This window comes from Dermacentor andersoni, chromosome 4, assembly GCF_023375885.2.
Source record: "Dermacentor andersoni chromosome 4, qqDerAnde1_hic_scaffold, whole genome shotgun sequence".
Classification (NCBI taxonomy): domain Eukaryota; kingdom Metazoa; phylum Arthropoda; class Arachnida; order Ixodida; family Ixodidae; genus Dermacentor; species Dermacentor andersoni.
In genome coordinates, this window is record NC_092817.1 from 35,164,095 (window position 1) to 35,186,661 (window position 22,567).

General features: G+C 44.0%; 2 protein-coding genes across 5 annotated transcripts in view; one reads left to right on the forward strand and one right to left on the reverse strand.

The window, feature by feature from the left end:
• Window positions 1-4,340, forward strand: part of Sulf1 (Extracellular sulfatase Sulf1) — a 52,829-nt gene extending 48,489 nt beyond the window's left edge. For all 3 annotated transcript variants that reach the window (XM_055073598.2, XM_072287782.1, XM_050183955.3), the window contains one exon: window positions 772-4,340. The gene's annotated coding sequence lies outside the window, so the exon portion shown is untranslated. The remainder of the gene's footprint in view (window positions 1-771) is intronic.
• A 4,963-nt stretch (window positions 4,341-9,303) lies between these two features.
• LOC126536905 (cell adhesion molecule Dscam1-like) overlaps window positions 9,304-22,567 on the reverse strand; it is a 292,232-nt gene continuing 278,968 nt past the window's right edge. Inside the window, exons 22-25 of one of the 2 annotated variants that reach the window (XM_055073599.2) lie at window positions 20,995-21,165; window positions 18,083-18,249; window positions 15,160-15,235; window positions 9,304-12,055 (exon numbers count right to left, since the gene is read on the reverse strand). In XM_055073599.2, coding sequence (XP_054929574.1) covers window positions 12,015-12,055; window positions 15,160-15,235; window positions 18,083-18,249; window positions 20,995-21,165 — 455 coding nt within the window. In that variant the 3' untranslated portion in view covers window positions 9,304-12,014. Of the gene's footprint in view, window positions 12,056-15,159; window positions 15,236-18,082; window positions 18,250-20,979; window positions 21,166-22,567 lie in introns of both variants that reach the window. The other variant, XM_050183952.3, reaches the window with a different exon arrangement.

Here is a 22,567-nt window from a genome sequence, read left to right on the forward strand (position 1 = left end):
CTTTCAATAAAAAAACATGGCACCGAACAGCTGAAAGCTTGGTAGCGAATGTAGAAACAGCTAGGCCTAACGGTGCTGCTGTGGCTACAGCTTCTAGCAGATCGGCATGCGAGAGTGCTAATTCGTTACTGCAAGACAATCAAAAAGGCGGTGGTGGGGACTTTGATTATTGCTGATTTGAACCTGTTGTCATGGCAAAAAGTGTGGAAAATTTGACAGAAAAGGGTTTCAGCATCCAAAATTTCGGACATCCTTTTACATTAGCTCTGTGGGGGGGGGGGGGGGGGGGGGGGGGTACGTGGCAGTGCAGCGAAGGCATCCGAATTATCGTGCATCGCCAAAAAAAAATCTGGCGTCCAAAAAGTCTTATTGACTGTACATCTTGCTGAATGAGACCAACGGCATCTTGTTTGCAGTCATCTTGCGGTTGTATTTCTTTACTTTTTTTTAATTCCCTTGGATTGCCACACAGCATAACCTCAGTATGAAATTAAATATAAGCATGCAGGTGACTCAGACTATTTTTCAAAGTGCTTATTAAGTTCAGTCATACAGATTTCCAAATACTTGTTTTAGGGTGAAAGTTGTAGAGAAGGCTTAGGAACACTTGGTGGAGTTGTTTTGATGGCCATTTATCTTATTAAAAGCAATCTTTTCTCCTTTTTTTTTCTTGGGGGGGGGGGGGAGCGTGATGCTTTGACCATTGTCAGATTGGTGTAAGCCATTAGGAGGAGCTGCTTACATCTGCAAACATATTTTATTTTTCCCCAGCTCTGCGTCTCCCGCCAAGGAAATGCGCACGAAGGACATCACAAGCCACCCCATAGATGACACGTCAGAAGTTCCTGCAGCCAATCTTTTCTTGCTGCCCTACTTTTTGCATTTGTGTCTTTTGCACAAACTCTGCATTTACTATCTTTCTTTCCCGAACAAACTCTAGTGCACCTCATACATGGCATACTGTATGTGCATGTGTAAGGGTCACACCTTTTTTTAGTGTTCTTAACGTGGTGCAACTGTAACACAGGGCTGGGCCATCACAGTCCAGTTATTCTGGCCGTGCATAAATCCACATGGTCCCTGTGAACCAAAAGAGTGAACATTTTTGTTTTCATTATAGATTGCTTGCTCACGGATGTGCGTCATGCCCCAGGCGCCCATCTAGAACTGGCGACTCTCACTGTCGCCGCTGCTCGGGCTCTGTTTGGCAGCACACTCATGGATGCAGTCGTCACTCATGCCATCTGTGTTATCAGACACGTCTGTGAATTCAAAGCTCTCTACAACAATGTCCAAAAATATCATAGTCCACATGCTCAGAATCGGGGACGATCTGCAATGATGACTTTGTTAAATTGCAAATTTTGTGCTGCCAAGTTGGGCGTGCAGCTCTTATACAAGTGCGGCCCCTACTCGAGTGTATACAGCACATTTCCGTAACTGCAACAAAAGAAAGTCTGGTTGACCCTAAAAAAGATAGATACTATTCCAAGTTCAAGGAAGAAAAGTTCTGAAGTACTGAAACTTGGGTGCATTTTGAATTTCATTCTAAATGGGCTGTCAAACCTGCAAGAAGCATCTCCTAGGAACTGCCTAGGCGGCGTCCTGTTAAACCACTAAGAGCTGTCTAGGAGGTACGTTTGGTAAACGAATAAGCATGCGCTTGGCTTTCTCTCTCTCGGACCGAATTACAATATTGTTTAGTGGAGGAGTGGGAATTGTTGACTTGATAGTGCTGCCATGTTTTACTGTAGTTCAAAAGAATACTCTGAAGAAACATTTGCACTAGTGCACTCTTGATTTAGAATTGTGGATTTTTCTGGCTGTAATATTTTCACTTAGACTTGGCAAGTTTCTGTGGTGTCAGGGACATTGTTGTTATAATTTCTTGTTTCGTATTTGAACCGCACATGTCTTTTCAGTTCACAAAAGTGGTGACCACCTGCTATCGTCTTGAGGACAGCATTTGTGTCTTCTCGCTGATTACCTGTTAGCCTAAAACTATTGTAAATCATATTTGCTTTTGCTTTCTTATAGTCTCTCCAGCTGTTTTAATTATTATATATACTATATGTATTAGTCAAAAGTAATTCTTATGGCCTAGCTTGGATGTGTGGCCAGCATAAAACTAGATTTTGTTAGGTGCTTTCTTATTTGTTGTGTATAATTTCTGTTGCAGATGTATTTTTGTGCTATTTTTATTAGTACTTTTTCAGTGTCTCACAGCCTTATTGCTGAATCTCACATTGTTTTCTTTCTAGAATTTTTTTTGATAGACTGCAAACTGTGCTTTATACTTGGTATGGAGCTGTTGCTCCGAAATATGTTTTGCTATCTTTTTATTTTGGATTTAAGCTTTTGATAAATGTATATATACACATATGTACTATGAATACAAATCGGTCATGCTTAGCACTGGAACAATTTTGTTATCTATTTACATTGCAAAACTTTTTATTCTGCGATGCCTATTTATCAATGACATAATTTTTTATGTTGTGTTGTTGCATCGGTTGCTATCTGTTGATTTGTGTGCATCATAGATTGCTCATGCAGCTGCTTTAACCGTGTGAAAAATGTACATAATTATTTGTTCTTAAGCAACTGTTGAGGGTAGCCGTGTGAAATATTGTGCAAATGATAGTTAGACTTCAGTGCGAGTACCAAGGACGTTTACTTCTTGGAAGTGCTTGTATGAATAGGAAGCCTGTCTAAAACAAATGTGACTGCCATGTTAGTCTTGTGCTTAATTATGCACAAGTACTTTGTAGCATACTTGCCTTGGCACCAACCACGCAGAGGATCTAGAATACTGTGCAGTGCTTTCTGCAAGCGCTTCTTTTTGGTTGTGTAACATTGTTTCGAGGTTGTGTTGGTTGTATAGAAATAGAACTAGGGAATTGTAATGTGCTTGGCACATTACTTACTTGTCTGTTTGCTTCTTTTTGTAGGTTTGTGTTGATTTAGGTTCTCTTAATGTCTTCAATAGTGCATTGTGCTTGGTATATTGTATAACAGTACAAGCATTGCAAAAATTTGTGTTAAATGAATACTAAAGGCAAATACTAAGTTGATGTGGACTGTTAAAATACCATTCCAGAAACTTCGCAGCACTTGTTTCATACCAAGAAAAGACTTAGTTTATGAGAAAATTGTGTCAAAAGAGTCGGCATGCCTTTAGCACAATTCAAAATATTCACACTCCATGCTTTGGGGCAGGGAGTGTTGACGTTACTTATGCCATCACCGCCCTTTAGTGACGTCGGGGAGTAAAACGGCACCCGACAGACGGCAGTACTGTTTTCTGTGTAAAACAGATGTGCGGCCATGGAGACACTGAGCCAAGATATAGTGTGGATTCGCCGGTGCATCTACTCTTGGTCAAGTGGCTTGGACTGTTTGGAAATCCGGTGACATCACTTGAAAGTGGCATTCTCTACTACTTGCACTTTGAGTTTCATGAGCCAGTAAAACCAGCTCAGCAGCATGCAATAATGAAACTACAGAAACACAAAAGCAGGGTGGTGCAGAATGTAGCAAACGAAGCCTTTTGACCACCTGCATCATTGTCAATGTCGAGTTCTTTTTTCTAAAAATCAAATAGAACTGTACAAGTAATGTTTTCTTCAATCTTACAATCCTTTACAATGATCTTTTTATTACAAGTGGTGAGCACTAGTGACAGAATTACGAGGAGTGTCTCCGTAATCGGGCTAGTACTTGAATGTCCAAGGGGAGTCTAATTGTATCCTGCATTTACCTCAATTTCTCAATTACCAAATCTCTGTTTGGGTTGACATTGACGTTCTTGGGCACTAATTTATCACATTAACTTAACATTTGCCTTTGGTGTCCCTTTAAAGATAACTTGTGATGCAGCTGTTAGGGGTCACAAGCTGCACTTGTTGCTTTGTGTATTATGGCCTAGATAAAATAACTGTTTCGCTCTTTACCTTGTGGTTGTGACTTCTTGTGATAAAAAGCATAATTTTGAGGTTTCCTGCTGGTTTATGATTAGACACCTTGGCATTGGCTAGCAGACTTTTATGTAAAGTGTTAAAGGTGGTTCATTATGTTTTCTAACCAGTTGAATTGATGGTTGTTCAGTTACCTGTTTCTCCAATCAATTACCTTTTATGTAATTCAAGTACATTTTTGAGAAAGCAGGTTATATAGGGTACTCTCACTTCCAACATGTAGAGAAAGTATGTTGCCACAAAGAATTGTAAATTGTCCATTCTGAAGCAATTGTTTTCTGATAAGATAGCAAATACTTACACTTTTGCATTGAAGCTTCCATGTGTATTGCAATAGAAATATTAAATAGACATTGACCACTATGTTCTTGTCATTGTGCTGGTGCTGTTGATTAAGGAGTGTCAGTGCATGCAGCCTTGAAACACTACGAATGCCAATAATTTGAGGTCAGAGAAGCATATTGATGTTGTAAAAGATTAAAGAACACATTGCAGAGATTTATTCGACTGTACAATATTGACGTGAGCATTTATGGGCATCTTCAACACAACTGCTCACCCAGTAGGCAATTATGCAAATCACAGTAAGCTTGGTTTGCTGTTTAAGATTTTCCTAAAGTACGCGTGTGACCGCCCATTCCAGTAGCCATGACGTGTGGGTACGTTAGATCATAAACGAGAAATGCACGCACTTGTGCGCTCATTCGCATTTTTTTTTCCTTTTCGCGCTTTTTTGGAAGATGGCAATCGTATATTTATAGCATGTAGTTTTTTCATTTCAGTGTGTCCCATAAACCATTGAGTTTCTTACAAAAATTACTAGAATAAACTCTGGTGCCACGATGGCTTGGCTACCTTGAGAATGAAAGAGTAGTACATCGATTTGACTAATCTTTGTGCTTGTGTATTCAGACATAGTGTTTTGTCTTTCTAAATTTTTTAAGCAATCGGCAAACACAGCAAGGCAATAACTCTGTGTTGTGGGATTCCCACCCGCGCTCTTGAGACAAAGGAATGACAACACAGTAGTGCAAACAATCGCAGGGGAATTTATTGCACCTTTCATAGACCAATGCCTGCTAGCCGGGTTGCTATCCACAAAACATGCCGACGGGCACGCGACAAATCGCGGAAGTCAGACTCACTGCCACTGGGTAGCGAGCGAATATGTTCGCCCCCATGCTGGACCCTAACGCCTGGTCGTTCGCGGGTATGGTCATGTGAACGGTGGCGTGTTCGAACGATCGTGTTCGTCCATTCCGGTGTAGGCCTCGCAAGATGGTCTCGCAGAAGCGTGGATCGGCGCACGCGCGGAACGTCCACGCCGCTTGCCGGACCCGAGCCAAAAAGTCTTATCCTTTTTGCGCCCAAGTAACCCCGCCGTTAGGTGACGTTAGCAGAGCAACACTCGCGCCATCTCTCGTACTACCCTGCAAGCATACCGACCGCAGCCGTAAAGGCACGCAGCGAAGCCGGATTACAGCAGACTGGAGCTGTGCGGGAAAACAACATATCAGGGGGCGCGTGAGAGTCGCGCATCCCCACAGTGTTCACGTGCATAAGCATTGCAAATTGTTGTGTTTACGTTGCAATATTTGTTGAAAATTATAAATTTAGGTCCCGAAGTTGTTTGAAGATGGAAAGACAAAGTTAAGGCGCATCCAATGTTGGCACGTCCATTATTTGAATTATAGGGCTAGAAAGGTTTAATTTCCCTGCTGACTTATCTGCCACACTTGCAACTCCTACGTACGCTAGCGCTTGTTGCAAAGGGGCTCTCAAGTCTCTCGGGTAGCATTGACCCACTATTCTGACCATGTCGATTGGCAGAGAGGGTCCAGGCAGAGGCGAGGCGACTTAAACAAACAAAAAACAATTAAATCGTGTAGCTGACTGCTACGTGATCAGTGGTCAGCTCGACAAACTGCCCGTGCGAGGAGCAAAGGCTGGCGATGGGGGCTGTCTCTTTATAGCTTTCCGAGGATGCTGTTGCTCAGGAGCACCAGGAAATCATTCCTGTCCATGCCTTAGACCTGGCAGCGCCAACTTTTACAGGTATGCATAATAGATTACTGTAGGGTAGAGGGTGTTGCATTAGTACGCAAATACACGCACTGACACATAATCTAGGCTGCACCTGCCGTGGTGCGGTAGCCTAGTGGCTATGACGTTGCACTGCTGAAGTCTCAGGTTTGATTCCAGCCATGGTGTCTGCGTTCCGAAGGGGCGGAATACAAAAATGCTCATGTCCTGTGCATTGCGTGCACGTTAACGAACACAAGCTGGTACAGAATTAATGTGGCGTACCTATAAATGGGTTCATGTTGGCACGTAGAACACCAGAATTGTTATCTTTAGCCTAAGACGTGGCAGCCACATTTTGATGGGGAAGAAATGCAAAAAATGCTCGTATTCTTAGATTTAGGTGCTTGTTAATGAACTTCAGATGGTCGAACTCAAGGCCCCTATTATGGCGGGCCTCATGATCGGATCGTAGTTTTGGCACTCAATCCTTGTGGATGCTCTCTTTAACTCCACATGCATTGTTGTAGGACATAGAAACAAAAAATCGCCAACGATTGCGATACTCCCTATTGTGAAATTTGAGCTCCGTCGTATACGTGGTGGCGCGTGGGCATGATTCACAGCAGCCGCGTAATACAGACCACTGCTCATGCAGTGCATTGTTCATGCAGCGCATATATGGCATGGTGCGACGTGCTCACCGCATGCGATCTGTGAACAGACGATGGCACTTAGACAGTGCTAAAGTCCCTTGATAATTTGAAAGTACCGTCACTCTTTGAACCCTGCCGCCGCCGCACGTTCGCATTCGCACCTCAGGCGATACCTTGGGACACCTTGGATTTTTGGAATTTGCTTTAAACTGCACTTCCATGCACGCATGAGTGGGCGACGATTATCATTTCTCACAGATATAGGCAATGTGCAGGGGGTGTTCACATGATTGCGCACGCTTGCTCTTGATATCGACATCTAGGCAGAGGCCGGGAATCTTCGCTTTAACAGCGAATGTTTTAAAACCACCTTTCTGAGGTTTTGTTCTGTGGGGAAACTTTTTCTATTGATTTACCACGAGCCGAAATCATTGCATCAATGCGTTTTGATTGCGAAGGTTGAGCAATCAATCATACTTGTGGTCATGATGTTGTAATATAGAGAGTATTCTGGAGGCAATAATGGTTAGCACTGCAACGTATTTCATCCTAACCCACCATCCTCTTTCATTGACCTTAATCCTCCTTAATCCTCCATATTCTGCTTGATACACCTTAATCCTCCTTAATAACCCTAATCCATCTTAGTACGATCACTAATCAATCATTAATTAACTTTGCTGATCAGTAACCATCTCTTATACACGGCTGGACAGGTTTTGGTTCGCTTCCGGCCTTCCTTGGGTCACGTGACATTTTCTATACCTCACAACGCGACCTTGAAACAGATCTAAGGCTTTCGTTTAATAAGCCACACTCGGAGAGATGTGCCACGAACAGTAGAAGAAGTTTTGCCATTCCAAATCTTAGCTTATTCATCTTAGGATAAGTTCACCGAAGATCAATTTGGAAGCCAAATCCTTAGGAATTACGGCATCAAGAAATTAAGGCCCGATGCATTGCCAAGCCTTTTTGTAGTACGAGTAAATGCGCCTTTGACAGATTATGGAAGTAGTACACCACCATCGGTTCTTATAAAGCCTAGACCCCACGCCTGTGTTTTAAAAAGTTAAAGGTAAATATCCACATACAAAGCGTATGTTGTTTCAATTTCTCTTGGCGGCGTTGAAGTTCAAATGGAGCTGATCGAAAGACACCGTTCGAGAAAAAAATAAAAAGCACTCCGTTAGCTCGCTTGAACACGCCACCTCCACCGTTGACACTGCAATCGAAGGGATTGCAGTGGAAGGAGCTTCGCTAAAGCAATGCAACGTGGATACCGGCAGTTATTGGAGTAACTCATTTATGAACCTCTCCTGTCACAAACGCAACAACCAAATCCTCCAGGCGCGCAGTGCACTGCGTGCCAAAGGGGCGAACGTTGGGAGCGTCTGCTAGCTGTACCCGGCCGAGGTGCCGCCACCGTCGGTGCCCGGGAGGAGTTGAGAAAAGGAGCGCCGGCACAGGAGGAGGAGAGAGGAGATGTCGTTACTTTTAGATCATTTAGGGGCTTTAGATGGCACGCTCCTCTGGCGCCATCTCGTAGCTGTCATCGGAAATCTTGCGCAGCACTGCGCTTCTCATGCTTTCGCCATACCCTCCTCCGCTTTCCGCCTCACGGTTTCATTGCACCCTTCTCTTTTGCTATTTGTACCTATTCTCCCTCGCCGTTTTTTTTTTTTTTTTTCCATATCCGCTGCTGCGCTCCGCGTTCACTCTGATCTTTCGCTGTACTCGTTGCCGTAGGACAACTTTGCTTGCCGCAGGAATGGTTTTAGAGCTGAGCTCTAAAAAATTGCAGTGCGTTCCTGTGGCAACTGTCTCAAACTATTAAAAACAGGGGATCTAAGATTAAATGACTATTCTTGCTAGCCCGGCTCCATATAACAGCAATGGAATCTGAACTTTGCCCTTAATCACCACTACGATTATTAACAGCGTTTTGCTAAGTAACCTAATATAGTGACATTAGGGAGCATGTTGTGATTGCACAGTCGAAGTCTGCCTCTACTCGAAGCGCGATTTTTTTGCTGGACGCGTCATGCCTAGTATATTTCGGAAAGAGCAAACGTCATGAAATGCACTGGCGTCCCAGTTAACATTTTTCTGTATTGCCTATTTCCACAGCACAGGAACAGTTGGAACAGCAGTGCATTTTGGTGCAAAGTTTGATTACATATCTATCGAAAATAGTGCGAGACAGGGTTTCTGCAGACTGCAATCTGCTCCCTAAAGTCAATCAATTAAAGCTAATTTTAATATTTTGTTCGTTATGGTGCAGGCTATTTATTCTTATGTCTGTTGCTGTTATGACGCTTGGGCAGCAAATCTAAATTTGTCTTGAATCGCCCAATTTTGATCGCCTGAGGCAGTCGTCAGAGAAGCATGCAGTGCTGTAAGCGTCAGTGGAATTCATCAACATCAGCTGAGTAGCCGGTCACAGCGGTCACATTCCGATGGGGGCGGAATGTAAGGATGCTCGCTTACCAGTGCATTGGGTTCGCATGTCAAATAAACCCAGGCGGTCAAAATATAATAATGATGCGGAGTCCTCAGCTACGGTGTGCTTCATAATCAGATCGTGGCTTTGGCACACGAGATCCCAGAATTTAATTCGCCCCATGGCAAAGCACGAGATCGCTGCAGTGTGAAGTGGCTGACAGATGATCAATTTTTTTTTATTCATCCACAACAGTCACATAATGTTGAACACAACTGGCACCGTGTTGCTTGCACCTGGTGGTTGAGTAGTACCTGAATGCTACGATAACAGCTTGGAAGAAATGGTCTAGAGCTGTTCACTGATATTAGCACAATGTATACCCTGCACTTGTTGGTGTGAGTCAGTTAGGCTCATGTTCGTATTTGTAAGTAGATAACCGATTTGAAAAATGGAAATATTCTGTCAAACAACTTGGAAAGCTCTTTGCTTTTCCGAATTTACGCTTTGTCTGCAGCTGGCTTTTATGAAGAATCTTGGTGAACAGTGCACAATTTCCAGTGCAATGTATGTATGCAACAACCTCAGATCTTTTTGTATAGTCTGACATGCTCATATTTTCTTGTAGTAAATGCTTATCAAAGCTCTAGCATTTATATTGTGACAAATTTATTAGTCTGAAAACATGTAAAATTAGGATGCAAGTTTGTTTCCACTTTTTTTAACTTTGTGCATGGTTTCGCATTTAATTTCGGCTCACTCAACGACAATTACCTTTTTTTTTTTTTCAAAATCAGGAAAGGGGTTGACAGATGGAATAGCACACTGTGATATAAAGGTTATAAACAGGGATAAGGTGCCTCAGAAAGGCTGGCCAACGTTTAGATAGGAGGACCTATCTTCGTCAAAGGTGAAGATAGGTCCTTTGACGAAGGTAGGTTCTCCTATCAAAACGTTGGCCAGCCTTTCTGAGGCACTTTATCCCTGCTTAACACTTTTTTTTTACTTTGGGTTACTCTGGTTTATTTCAGCTGCTTGCACCAAAATCTTCTTGCACTCAGCAACTAACCTGATGGTCCCAGGTTGACCTCCTGCACACTTTTGTGCGTTGTTTGTATTCTTGACGTCATGTACAATTTTGCCAGCTTGCGTAACAGGACAAATATGCACAATGTTATATTCATAAATGGAGCAAGTTAACTACTAAAATTAGTGTTATGCCTGTTCCATTCTTTTCTGCCACATGCTATTTCACATACTAATGCACAAATGTTTGATTTACTCAAGCAAATGCGTGATCATGAACACACCTTGGACAACATATACAGTATGGACAGCGTCCCCCACTGTTAGGAAAAGCACCTCATTAATATTCAGTCTCAGTAATTTACCCTCAATTTACTACATGATGAAAAACCTGCCAATGTTATGCTCACACAGATATCAAACATAGAAGTATCACCCTGGAGGACTTTGTTGTAAATTAGCTGCTATGAGCGCCCGAATACTAATAGACAGTATTACTCGCAATAGTAGATGACACTGTACATAATAACCTAAGGTATTATACTCACGTTTTCCACACAGTCGGGCAGTGTTTCCGCGTCGTCTAGAATTTCTTTGTTATAATTGTCTCATGCTGCCACTTGCCAGGCACATTCTAATAGTGGAAGAGCTGTGCAAAGCACTTGGTGATTTACGTGTAATCGCACCATGTCCTGCGTAGCTAACGTTGCCGTAATCTATATGGCTCCTCCACGCATCCTTGGAGGATGGAGATGCTTTTTTTTGTCAACTGTCTCTGCTATGGGTTATTTTAAAATATTGTGCCCTTCAGGGTGCAATCTTGTTTTACAACACTAATGACCCTGTGGCCATTTATTTCTTCGGTGCTGTGTATCTCCGGTAAATTGCTGTCAAGAACGATGTCAAGCATTTCTGACAGGGAAGTAGCCATGACACATAAAAGACACCACGGTTATGATTCTGATCATTGTTGTGGAACATAATTACACCCTTAAAAGTGTAACGCCCATACAGGTCGTTCATCACAGACTTCAATTCGCAATTTGGCTGTTAGGGCCGCCAAGATCGGAACAGCTGCGGTAATCTGAGCTATGACAAATTCGGACACTTGTCAAATTAGCCATCTCGATTGCTTGCTCCGATTGGCTCATCAATTCCGATTGACTCCTCTCTGATTGGCCCAAAGAGTGTATGGTCACAGCCACTGTTATGTTTGCCTGCAATAAAGCTTGCAACGTCGCTTAAGCAAGGAGCTTCAATTCAAGACACATGGCAGCTGAGAGTTGTCACAGTGGTATGTGCTTAGAGGTAAAATGCGCCAAGCCGACAAGCTCCTCTGGACAAAATGAGAGAAAAAAAAGAAAGAAAGAAAATGGGAACGAAGGTGATGCGTCACATTGTCAACTCATGTCTGTCTACATTGTCGCACACTTTCTCGAACGGTGCATTGTCCCGTCACACACACGCATACACACGCATACTTCGGTCCAGCTTTTGTACAAGGTAGCGCGATCAAAGGCGCCTTCGTGGTTCTCGATCGTTGACAGCACGTCTTCAAAGAGGCCACATACACAGTGTCCACATGTCTGTATCTACAAACCGCACCAGCATACTTTGAAAGTGCCGTGGCCAGCACGCTGCTCGTAGATGATTGAAGCGTAGGTCCCCAGTATGCCAGCGGCTGCTCTGTACACGCTTCTTCGTTGAATCAACCGATGTTACTTCAAAGTCTTTTTCGCACTTGTGTTGCAGGTTGTCACCACAAATGCGCATACTAGTATGAAGTGATCACGTCCACGTTTCAGTTAGTTTTTTTTTCGTGAAAGCACGGCACAGTGTCCAGCCTGCACCTGAGAATTTGTTTCCTGCACCTTATGAAAGACTAGACTTGTTTCAGGTGACCCTCGCCGCCGGCCTTCCATTTCTTGCTAGCGCTGCGGACATAAAAAGAGGGAGGGGTTCAGGCATCAAGAAATAGTTAGCAGGGAACCAACTTAAAGTAATAAGAATGCGGTCTATTCTTCCTATAAAAATAAAGGCATATGGCTCGATAACCTCCGTAACCAATGGGTCCACATGAACATATACGGAGTGGCCACCAAAGTTGCATTGCCTAATTTACAGGAAGTTGAACAATGGGAGGCTGATGATGATGATGATGATGATGATGATCAGCCTCGTTACGCCCACTGCAGGGCAAAGGCAACTCCCATACTTCTCCAACTACCCCGATCATGTACTAATTGTGGCCATGTCGTTCCTGCAAACTTCTTAATCTCATCCGCCCATCTAACTTTCTTCCGCCCCCGGCTACGCTTCTCTTCCCTTGGAATCCAGTCCGTAACCCTTAATCACCATCGGATATCTTCCCTCCTTATAACATGTCCTGTCCATGCCCATTTCTTTTTCTTGATTTCAACTAAAATGTCATTAACTCGCGTTTGTTCCCTCACCCAATCTGCTCTTTTCTTATCCCTTAACGTTACACCCATCATTCTTCTTTCCATAGCACGTTGTGTCATCCTCAATTTAAGTAGAACCCTTTTCGTGAGCCTCCAGGTTTCTGCCCCGTACATGAGTACTAGTAAGACACAGCTGTTATACACTTTTCTCTTGAGAGATAATGGCAATCTGCTGTTCATGATCTGAGAATGCCTGCCAAACGCATCCCAGCCCATTCTTCTGATTATTTCAGTCTAATGATCCGGATACGCGGTCACTACCTGCCCTAAGTAGATGTATTCCCTTACCACTTCCAGTGCCTCGCTACCTATCGTAAACTGCTGTTCTCGTCCGAGACTGTTGAACATTACTTTAGTTTTCTGCAGATTAATTTTTAGACCCAACCTTCTGCTTTGCCTCTCCAGGTCAGTGAGCATGCATTGCAATTGGTCCCCTGAGTTACTAAGCAAGGCAATATCATCAGCGAATCTCAAGTTACTCCATTAACTCTTATCCCGAATTCTTCCCAATCCAGGTCTCTGACTACCTCCGGTAAACACGCTGTGAATAGCATTGGAGAGATCATATCTCCCTGGGCCTGACGCCTTTCTTTATTGGGATTTTGTTGCTTTCTTTATGGAGGATGACGGTGGCTGTGGAGCCGCTATAGATATTTTTCAGTATTCTTACATACGGCTCGTCTACACCCTGATTTCGTAATGCCTCCATGACTGCTGAGGTTTCGACTGAGTCAAACGCTTTCTCGTAATCGTAATGAAAGCTATAAATAAGGGTTGGTTATATTCTGCACATTTCTCTATCACCTGATTGATAGTCTGAATATGGTCTATTGTTGAGTAGCCTTTACGGAATCCTGCCAGGTCCTTTGGTTGACAGAAGTCTAAGGTGTTCCTAATTCTATTTGCGATTACCTTAGTAAATACTTTGTAGGCAACGGACAGTAAGCTGATTGGTCTATAATTTTTCAAGTCTTTGGCGTCGCCTTTCCCATGGATTAGGATTATGTTAGCGTTCTTCCAAGATTCTGGTACGCTGGAGGTCATGAGGCATTGCGTGTACAGGGTGGCCAGTTTTTCTAGAACAATCTGCCCACCATCCTTCAACAAATCTGCTGTTACCTGATCCTCCCCAGCTGCCTTAACCCTTTGCATAGCTCCCAAGGCTTTCTTTACTTCTTCCGGCGTTACTTGTGGGATTTCAAATTCCTCTAGACTATTCTCTCTTCCATTATCGTCGTGGGTGCCACTGGTACTGTATAAATCTCTATAGCACTCCTCAGCCACTTGAACTATCTCATCCATATTAGTAATGACATTGCCGGCTTTGTCTCTTAATGCATACATCTGATTCTTGCCAATTCGTAGTTTCTTCTTCACTGCTTTTCGGCTTCCTCCATTCCTTAGAGCATGTTCAATTCTATCCTTATTATACTTCCTTATGTCAGCTGTCTTACGCTTGTTGATTAACTTCGAAAGTTCTGCCAGTTCTATTCTAGCTGTAGGGTTAGAGGCTTTCATACATTGTCGTTTCTTGATCAGATCTTTCGTCTCCTGGGATAGCTTACTGGTGTCCTGTCTAACGGAATTACCACCGACTTCTATTACACACTCCTTAATGATGCCCATAAGATTGTCGTTCATTGTTTCAACACTAAGGTCCTCTTCCTGAGTTAAAGCCGAATACCTGTTCTGTAGCTTGATCCGGAAATCCTCTATTTTCCCTCTTACCGCTAACTCATTGATCGGCTTCTTATGTACCAGTTTCTTCCGTTCTCTCCTCAAGTCTAGGCTAATTCGAGTTCTTACTATCCTATGGTCACTGCAGCGCACCTTGCCGAGCACGTCTACATCTTGTATGATGCCAGGGTTAGCGCAGAGTATAAAGTCCATTTCATTTCCAGTTTCGTCATTCGGGCTCTTCCACGTCCACTTTCGGCTATCCCGCGTGCGGAAGAAAGTATTCATTATCCGCATATTATTTTGTTCTGCAAAGTCTACTAATAACTCTCCCCTGCTATTCCTAGTGCCTATTCCATATTCCCCCACTGACTTGTCTCCAGCCTGCTTCTTGCCTACCTTGGCATTGAAGTCGCCCATCAGTATAGTGTATCTTGTTCTGACTTTACCCATCGCCGATTCCATGTCTTCATAGAAGCTTTCGACTTCCTGGTCATCATGACTGGGTGTAGGGGCGTAGACCTGTATGACCTTCAATTTGTACCTCCTATTAAGTTTCGCAACAAGACCTGCCACCCTCTTGTTAATGCTGTAAAATTCCTTTATGTTACCAGCTATATTCTTATTAATCAGGAATCCGACTCCAAGTTCTCGTCTCTCCGTTAAGCTCCGGTAGCACAGGACATGCCCGCTTTTTTGCACTGTATATGCTTCATTTGTCCGGCAGGTGATCATTGATCAATAACGAAATAGCCTCAATAATACATTTCAAGTGTAATCATGCAGGTCTTTATGTAGAATCCCGTATAATAAGATACCTTATAAGGAGGTTTTGGGGTGCATTTTCTTCTGTTGCGGATGTTTTACGAGCGTGTGTTTGTCTACATTGAATTCCTCACCTGGACACTGGTATATGTGACCGTCAGACCTTGGCGGCCGTGGCGTTCGTTTCACAGTGGCATAGAGGGGCTCATCCTAAAAAAAAGAGTAAAGTAGATGACAAAGTTAGGAGATCAGCTACAGATGCTAAGAACTCTCGATGCAAATCTCCTTTATGGACAGGGTGTCCCAGCTAACTTTAGCCAGAGTTTAAAAATGTTCCGATGTACTTTGTGACGACCCGACCAAATGCATGCTGCTGACTATTGTATGGAGTAAGCCGCACTATGTTTTTTATTCTTAATTGCATAATTAGTCAAGATTATTGAACCAACTTGAGAAGCAATGCAGTTGGGCAAAAAATTCTAATTATAAAGTTGTAGAGTGCTTAGCAAAACGTCCGATTAAACAGTTCTACCTTTCTATCTATTAGGTATTAGTGTCTTCCCGCTTATTGCAGACGCCCGCGAAATACAAAAAAAAAGAAAAATACCGCGTGACATGTCCGCTTGCGCGCCGTGATTGCAGCACTGCCAAACGTTCCGCGTACCGACGAACATAGCATTTAGCCGGGTGTGCTGCCGCTGCGCATGCTTATCGCCATCGTGAACCGCCGCGAGGGAAGCTCATCGGTTGCGTAAATCGCAGAGCCAACGCCTGCTTCACTGCCCTGTCTCCTTTTAACTCTTTCCGTACCACGCCCATTGTGCATCGTTAGCCCGCTAACGATGGTTTGAAACGCCGCTTTCGAGACCTTTCGCACCGCTCATGCACCTACTTCGCCATCGGACGTGGAGGAGGAGAATTATATGTTATTTTTCTAAGCCGTTCAATTTTTTTCCCCAAGGGGCGGTAATTTTTGAAAACGCTCCCAGTAGTAGGAAGCAAAAATGGCTGCCTCCGGAAGCGGTGCGCGCGCTTCGAAATATCGCAGATTTCGTAATTCCGCTGCGTCTGCGGCTCATTTTATCGACGGATCAAGTAGCAGCGAGTGCGAGGATGCTGCCTTCTCGTCGGACTTAGATTCTGAGAGCGACGACGACGCAAACCAACCCGAAACATCGGCGGCCGCAGAACGGCACTCCCAAGTGTAATGCTTGCAGATAATTTTTTTTCTAGTGGAATATATCTTAAATGAAACATTTCTTTTTCGGATATAATGCCTATTAGATGACAATACATTCCTTGTGTCATAAATTTTGTTACATACTTTTTTTAATAGATACAAACGTGTCTTCACAAGCTTTGTTCAGTGTTGTTCCACAATCTTGATTCTGGTAATTTATATATATTTTATGACATATATCTCGTTAATAAAAATTGAATGCGTGAAAAGCGCATTCATTCTGATTTTTGTGTATGTATTACACGAAATATTCAGTGCAGTGGTTCGTTCAGAAAAAAAAAAAAAACTTCAATAACCTACAAAAAACACCTCTTTTCCCCATGGTAGGGAGAGAGTAACGCGGCAGTACACCCTGTTAGATGCTATGTTCGTTTGTACGAGAAACGTTTGAGAGCGCTGCAATCGCGACGCGCAATCGGGCATGTTACGTGGTGTTTTCCTTTCTTTTGGTATTTCGCGGGCATCTGCAATAAGCGGAAAAACACTAATACCTAATGGATAGAAAGTTAGAAACTGTTTAATCGGACGTTTTGCAAAGTGCTCTACAACTTTCTAATTTAATTTCTTTTGCCTAACTTCGTTGCTTCAGAAGTTGGTTAATTAATCTTGACTAATTATGCAATTAAGGAAAATACAAGAAATAGTGCGATTTACTCCATACAATAGTCAACAATACGCATTTGGTGGCGTTGTCTTAGAGTGCATCGGCATATTTTTAAACTCTGGCTAAAGTTAGCTGGGGCACCCTGTATATGAGCTTCGTTTAAGCTACATTTGATAAGCCTGAACTTATTCAGGAGGGTTTACATGTAGCTAACCGTTTCACCAGTGCAACACATGACGTCGCCTACGCGTCGCTGTTGGTTTCACGTGGAACTTGCAGAACGAGTTAATTCCGTGCACTTGCGGTAGAGGCGTATAAGGCCTCGTGCAGGAGGTGACGTCAGTTTCGCAGGGGCACAGAACTGGCATATTGAACTGCACTAAACTAGTTCATGAAGTGCAAAGTGAATCGAACGTACCTTTCATACTATATGTTCTGAAACTCGTTACGAGATAGAACTGCTGCCTAAAGTCAAATTGTCTTATTTTTTTTTCTCCTTAAGAAGAGAGGGTATATTCGAACCACGAGATAATTATCAACAGATCTCTGGTAGGGTGTTTTTAAATACTGACAGGCTTTAGGTTAACGTAGTTCCAGGCTACTTTACATGTGTTTTTTCAACCTGGAATGTCTACATTTTGTCAAAGCGTCACTACACTTCAGTAAGAAAAAATGACGTCGTCTTTGTGTTTCACTTCCCTATAAGAAGGATAATACTGTGTCTGCATAATTTGCGAAATGCTTAATTTCGTCAGACGTTAACTTCAGTACAGCATCTCCCAAAATTATAGAACTACTTTACTGATAAGAGAGAGAGAGATGCAAATGAGAGAAAGGCAGGGAGGACTTTACTGACAAGGTGTCCTAAGTCCTAATAAGGTGTAATCACTTGAGCGCCACACTCAAAAACTAGCTAGCCGACGTTTAATACTGGCTGGCGTGCCTTTATTCATAACGACTGTTACCGTTTTCATGATAGTATTTGAGCTGACTCGCACGGGTGCATGCTTTCAACGCACGTACACATATTGCGGCTTGTAAAGCGAAGGGAATCACAGAAGCGGGCTTCTCCTCATAGAGAATCGTACTGCAGAGTAGTAAGCTTTACACGTTAATAGAAAGTGTATGTGTACTACTGTCATTTACGAGCGTGCGTTCTAAACCGCGTCGCAGCGGCGCCTATGCAAATCATGCGTAAAGGAGCGCTTCTCACCATGTGGTCCGTCCTCTTTTCTGGGCCCCTGGCGCCGAGTTGCGTGGTGGCGTAAGGTGCCGGGAAGAAGGCACTGCTGGAGCACTCCTTGCCCACTTTGCCTTCCAGGTCGCTCATCTGCATGGCCTCTTGCATGCCATTCTTTCGGGTGCCGTAAAGCGAGCTGCCTGGAAAAACGGGTGCCGGAAGCGACATCAACAGCGTGTCCACGTCCCTGTGGTTCGTAAGGCTTCTACACAGCTACTTAGAGTTCAAATAACACCTTGGTATTAAACGGACACTAAAGGGCAACACAATATCAGTTAGGACTGGTAAAGTATTCTTTCGAAGTTTTGTTTTAATGGATTTGGAGTAGGGAAAAAAAAGTGATTATTGCTGGAGAAAATGAAGGCCAAGCTTTGCTTTTCGTGAATTTCGCGATGAAACCTCAGTGCAACTGGGTCTCTGTGACGTTATGCATTCCAAATTATTTTCTCGTATTTGAGGTCGTTCTTTGAGCGCAAGAAAATTTATGGAAATTTCATAGGTCGTTCCTTTAGTGTCTTCAGAATGCAATCAATAAAGCCCATGTAGACCAAGGACGTTAGTGTAAACGCAGTCAAATCCCATGACGTCATGGCAAGCTGGCGCGCGATATGTAGGGCGGTGTTGCCACTCGTCTTTAGTTTTGCGTCTTTTCTGGCTCACTGAGCGTCCTCTGAGGGTAAGAAACCGTTCTTCTGTTGCAGAAGCGTATTTTAGTAATACAACTGAAGGTCGTATTCTTCTTCAAACATCTAGAGAACGTACTGACTACACCTCGGTTGTAACTTTACAGATTTATGGGGCCTCACGTTCCGCTCCCGAAGCTACAGCTTGACTGTGACAGACGCCGTAGACAAGGCTAGCTGGTTAATCTGGTCGCTTCGACGCTGAGCAGCACAAAATCAATAAACGGTTTGTTTACTTCATTCGTTTAGTCCATCAATATCGATTCTTCGGCGCGCGTCCTGCAATATGTTTTTACAGTGAAGCTGTGTGTGGCTAGGATCCCGGGATTCTTTCGCGTCCGTCGATAGAAACACATCATCATCAATGGCTCATGGTCCCTTAAGCGAGCAAAAAATGCAACGGCTCATAGCCCCGTAAGGCAGAGGCTAGAAGCACTCAGCAAATTGAAGCGAACAGTGCTTGCATTCTTTGGAATCACGCATACAACATGCAGAACATCATGTCGAAAACTATCATCATCAATGGCTCATACCCCCGTAAGCAATGGCTCATGCCCTTGTAAGGCAGAGGCTACAAGCACTCAGCAAAGTGAAGAGAACAGTGCTTACATTCTTTGGAATCACGCATACAACATACAGAACAGCATGTCGAAAACTATCATCATCAATGGCTCATACCCCTAAAAGCAATGGCTCATACCCCCGTAACGAAGAGGCTACAAGCACTTAGAAGAGTGAAGCGAACAGTGTTTACATTCATTAGAATCACGCATACAACATACAGAACAGCATGTCGAAAACTATCATCATCAATGGCTCATACCTCCGTAAGCAACGGCTCATACCCCTGTAAGGCAGATGCTACAAGCAATAGGCAAAGTGAAGCGAACAGTGCATACATTCTTTGGAATCACGCAGACAACATACAGAACAGCACACGTTTCAATAAGAACAAACTCAAAACAAGCATACGAACCACATAATTGATAATACGGCACTCGTGATAGCAATGCGAAGCACGTAGCACTCCCCGCAAAATTTTCCCGGTAAAAATTACTGTTGCGCAAGCTGCCGCGGTGACGCCATCCTGCGACGTGGGGAGCGACGTCCCTAGCCTTTCGTATATAAAATTACCAGCCTAGCAACTGATTTCAATGTTGTTGCAGCACCGCTATGGACGGCAGGGTGCTGTCAAAATTACCATTACTCTAAAGCCATAAAGCATTGCATACTCCCCTCAGCAGTTGTAGTGGTGGTTTTCAACAGCTTCACTGGACATCCACTTTTGCAGGGACGAGATGTCGAGTTTTCTTCGTACAAGCATGTATTCTACATTTAGGGCCATTCACCCACCATGCCTTTAATCTTTCCTCTGAGCTCACTACTACGTAATGGAAAAAGAGGAACATCGAAGAAATATTATCTTCCCGGAGTCAGTTTTTAAAAACATTGGCTTTAATACGGATTCCATTGGCGTAGTGATGGCCATACATGACACAGCCTTCAAGATGGAACAGTTTCTTTCTAATGTTATTGTCTCACGATATTTATGAAGCAGTGCAAGGCGAAACCATTCGACTTATGAAATCGAAACACTAGTGATGTCGAATATCGATGTATCTAACCGTAAAAAGAACTAGGGAGAAGATCGGCGCAACTCGAAATTCCACATATTCCACACTTACGACACCTTGGAATATGGAAAGCAGGCTGGGTTTGTAAAAGTGTTTATTTTATTTTATTATATTCATTGCTTCAAGTTAGCTACTCTCGATGAGTTAGCAAAGGAGAAAGCCGATGGTGTCCTAAAGACGCTCGTGGTATGAAGTGCAAAGAGCCAGCCTGGTTGCTGCATCGGTTCACCAGCAATAGTTCGAGACGGAAGCATGCACTTCACTGGCTTGCTTCCATCGCTAGGTGAAAGAACACCGACACATCGCACGTACACAATGCCGTCAAACGAGCAGATTGCAGCGCTGTACGTTATAATTATAGCAAATTCCTGACCTTGTTTAACGTGGCCATGTTAGCGCTCGTCCTTTCCAAATTGTAGCGCTAAAATTTTCATAAATTTGTTCAGTGTCTGGCGAACTTAGATATATCGTATTTCGGCAATAGTCAATTAACAAATGCGCGAACTGCGCTTATTATGCATCTGCGCGCGCGCGCTGCGTTCATGAAGCTTACCGTTGGCGTACGTACCACTCTGGGAACTGCCGGAGGAATGCTTCCTGCGGATGACCATGCACACGACGACCAGGAGGACCAGCACGATGACCAACGAAACCACCACCGAAACCACCACGGTCGCGTCAGACACCACCGAAGACGTCTCGCGGTGCACCTCGGTCCGGGGCGTCACTTGGTCTGCCGCTGCGCGGTCAGTGAGCCAGTTAAAACATTGTTTGCGCTTCATAGTCTTAATAGTCTGCGTCGCCTGTGAGTGTATAGACGGCACGTAAAGACGCGGACACTTTACTAGAGCGACGTTGCCACGACGTTGCCGGCAACAGAAGGCACGGCCTTTCGCTAGTGGTGCTCCAAAATGGCGGACAAGGTGACGAAATCTGCATATAAACGTTGTAAACCACGTCAGCTGCACCTCAAGTATCAGAAGTCTGCAAGGTGAGCGATGAGGTGGCACTTAAGTATGGCAACCTCCATAAAGGTTTTTTACTATGTGTTCTCGCTGAAAAGTCGTCCCATGTCTCTTCGTTGCACGATGCAGGCGCTGCATTCAAAGTTGAATAACATTCCGTGTGACTCAAAGGGGCCAAAGCATATATAATGCTCTTTTCAACTGTGATTGCAGCATGAGCATCACGCAACGTGAAATATAGAGACGGTGACGCTGCACGGGCTAAATTTACCGCGCAGGACCGCCGGATGTGATGATTCGCATGCTGCTACGGTTGGCCAGCGCAGCGGGGAGCTTCACATGACTGATTCGACGTAGGTCGCCAGCGCTTTTGGAGTGCGTCCGAATACGCACGAATGAAGGGGCTTTTCGAACGAACGAGGTTCAGCGACGAAACCCCTTCATCAGTAGCGCTTAATTATGGGCTCCAAACACATCGGCAATACAACAATCGACAGCGACCGTCAAAACAATGAGGCCTGCCCTTTTTCTGCTTGCGCCGCGTCATGCATGCGTGAAACAGTGACGTCAAGCCACGCGCGATGCGCTGTCAGAGACCCTATATAATTGGCGTGTTCGACCGTCGTGTGCGTCAGCCTCACACTGTTGGTTGGTGAAGCGATACCTTGGCTTCCTACCGAAGTGAAAGTCGCTCGACGCAGGAAACCTGGACCCGTGTTACGTGTTCCCAGAAACGTTCTTGCGCTAGAACTGTTCGTATAAGAGCAAGCGCCAGACATTCATTATGTTGAACATTTTCATCAGCGAATGCATGCGGCCGGTCAGTGGCAAACAGCTAACCTAACGAACGGAATGGCAAACTTACGCACGAAGAGCTTTGTGAATTTGGCCTGCTGAAGAATACGAAAGTTTCTAAGCCCAGTACAGCATGCGCGTGCGTTCTTGTATCTTAAGCAAGCAAGCAACCGACAGGGATCGGCACTCGTGCGTTCTGGAGGCGCTCAGTTTGCCACGGCACTTTTGTTGTTGTTGTTGTTTCATATTCAGGAGCAGAAGACATCACGCGTCATTTGTCGGCAACTGTTTCATCTCAGTCGTCATTCTATCTCTTTCTGACCTCGTCTACAAGAACTACACCTACAACTATCACCAAAAGCTTCAAACTGAGGCCTCGAA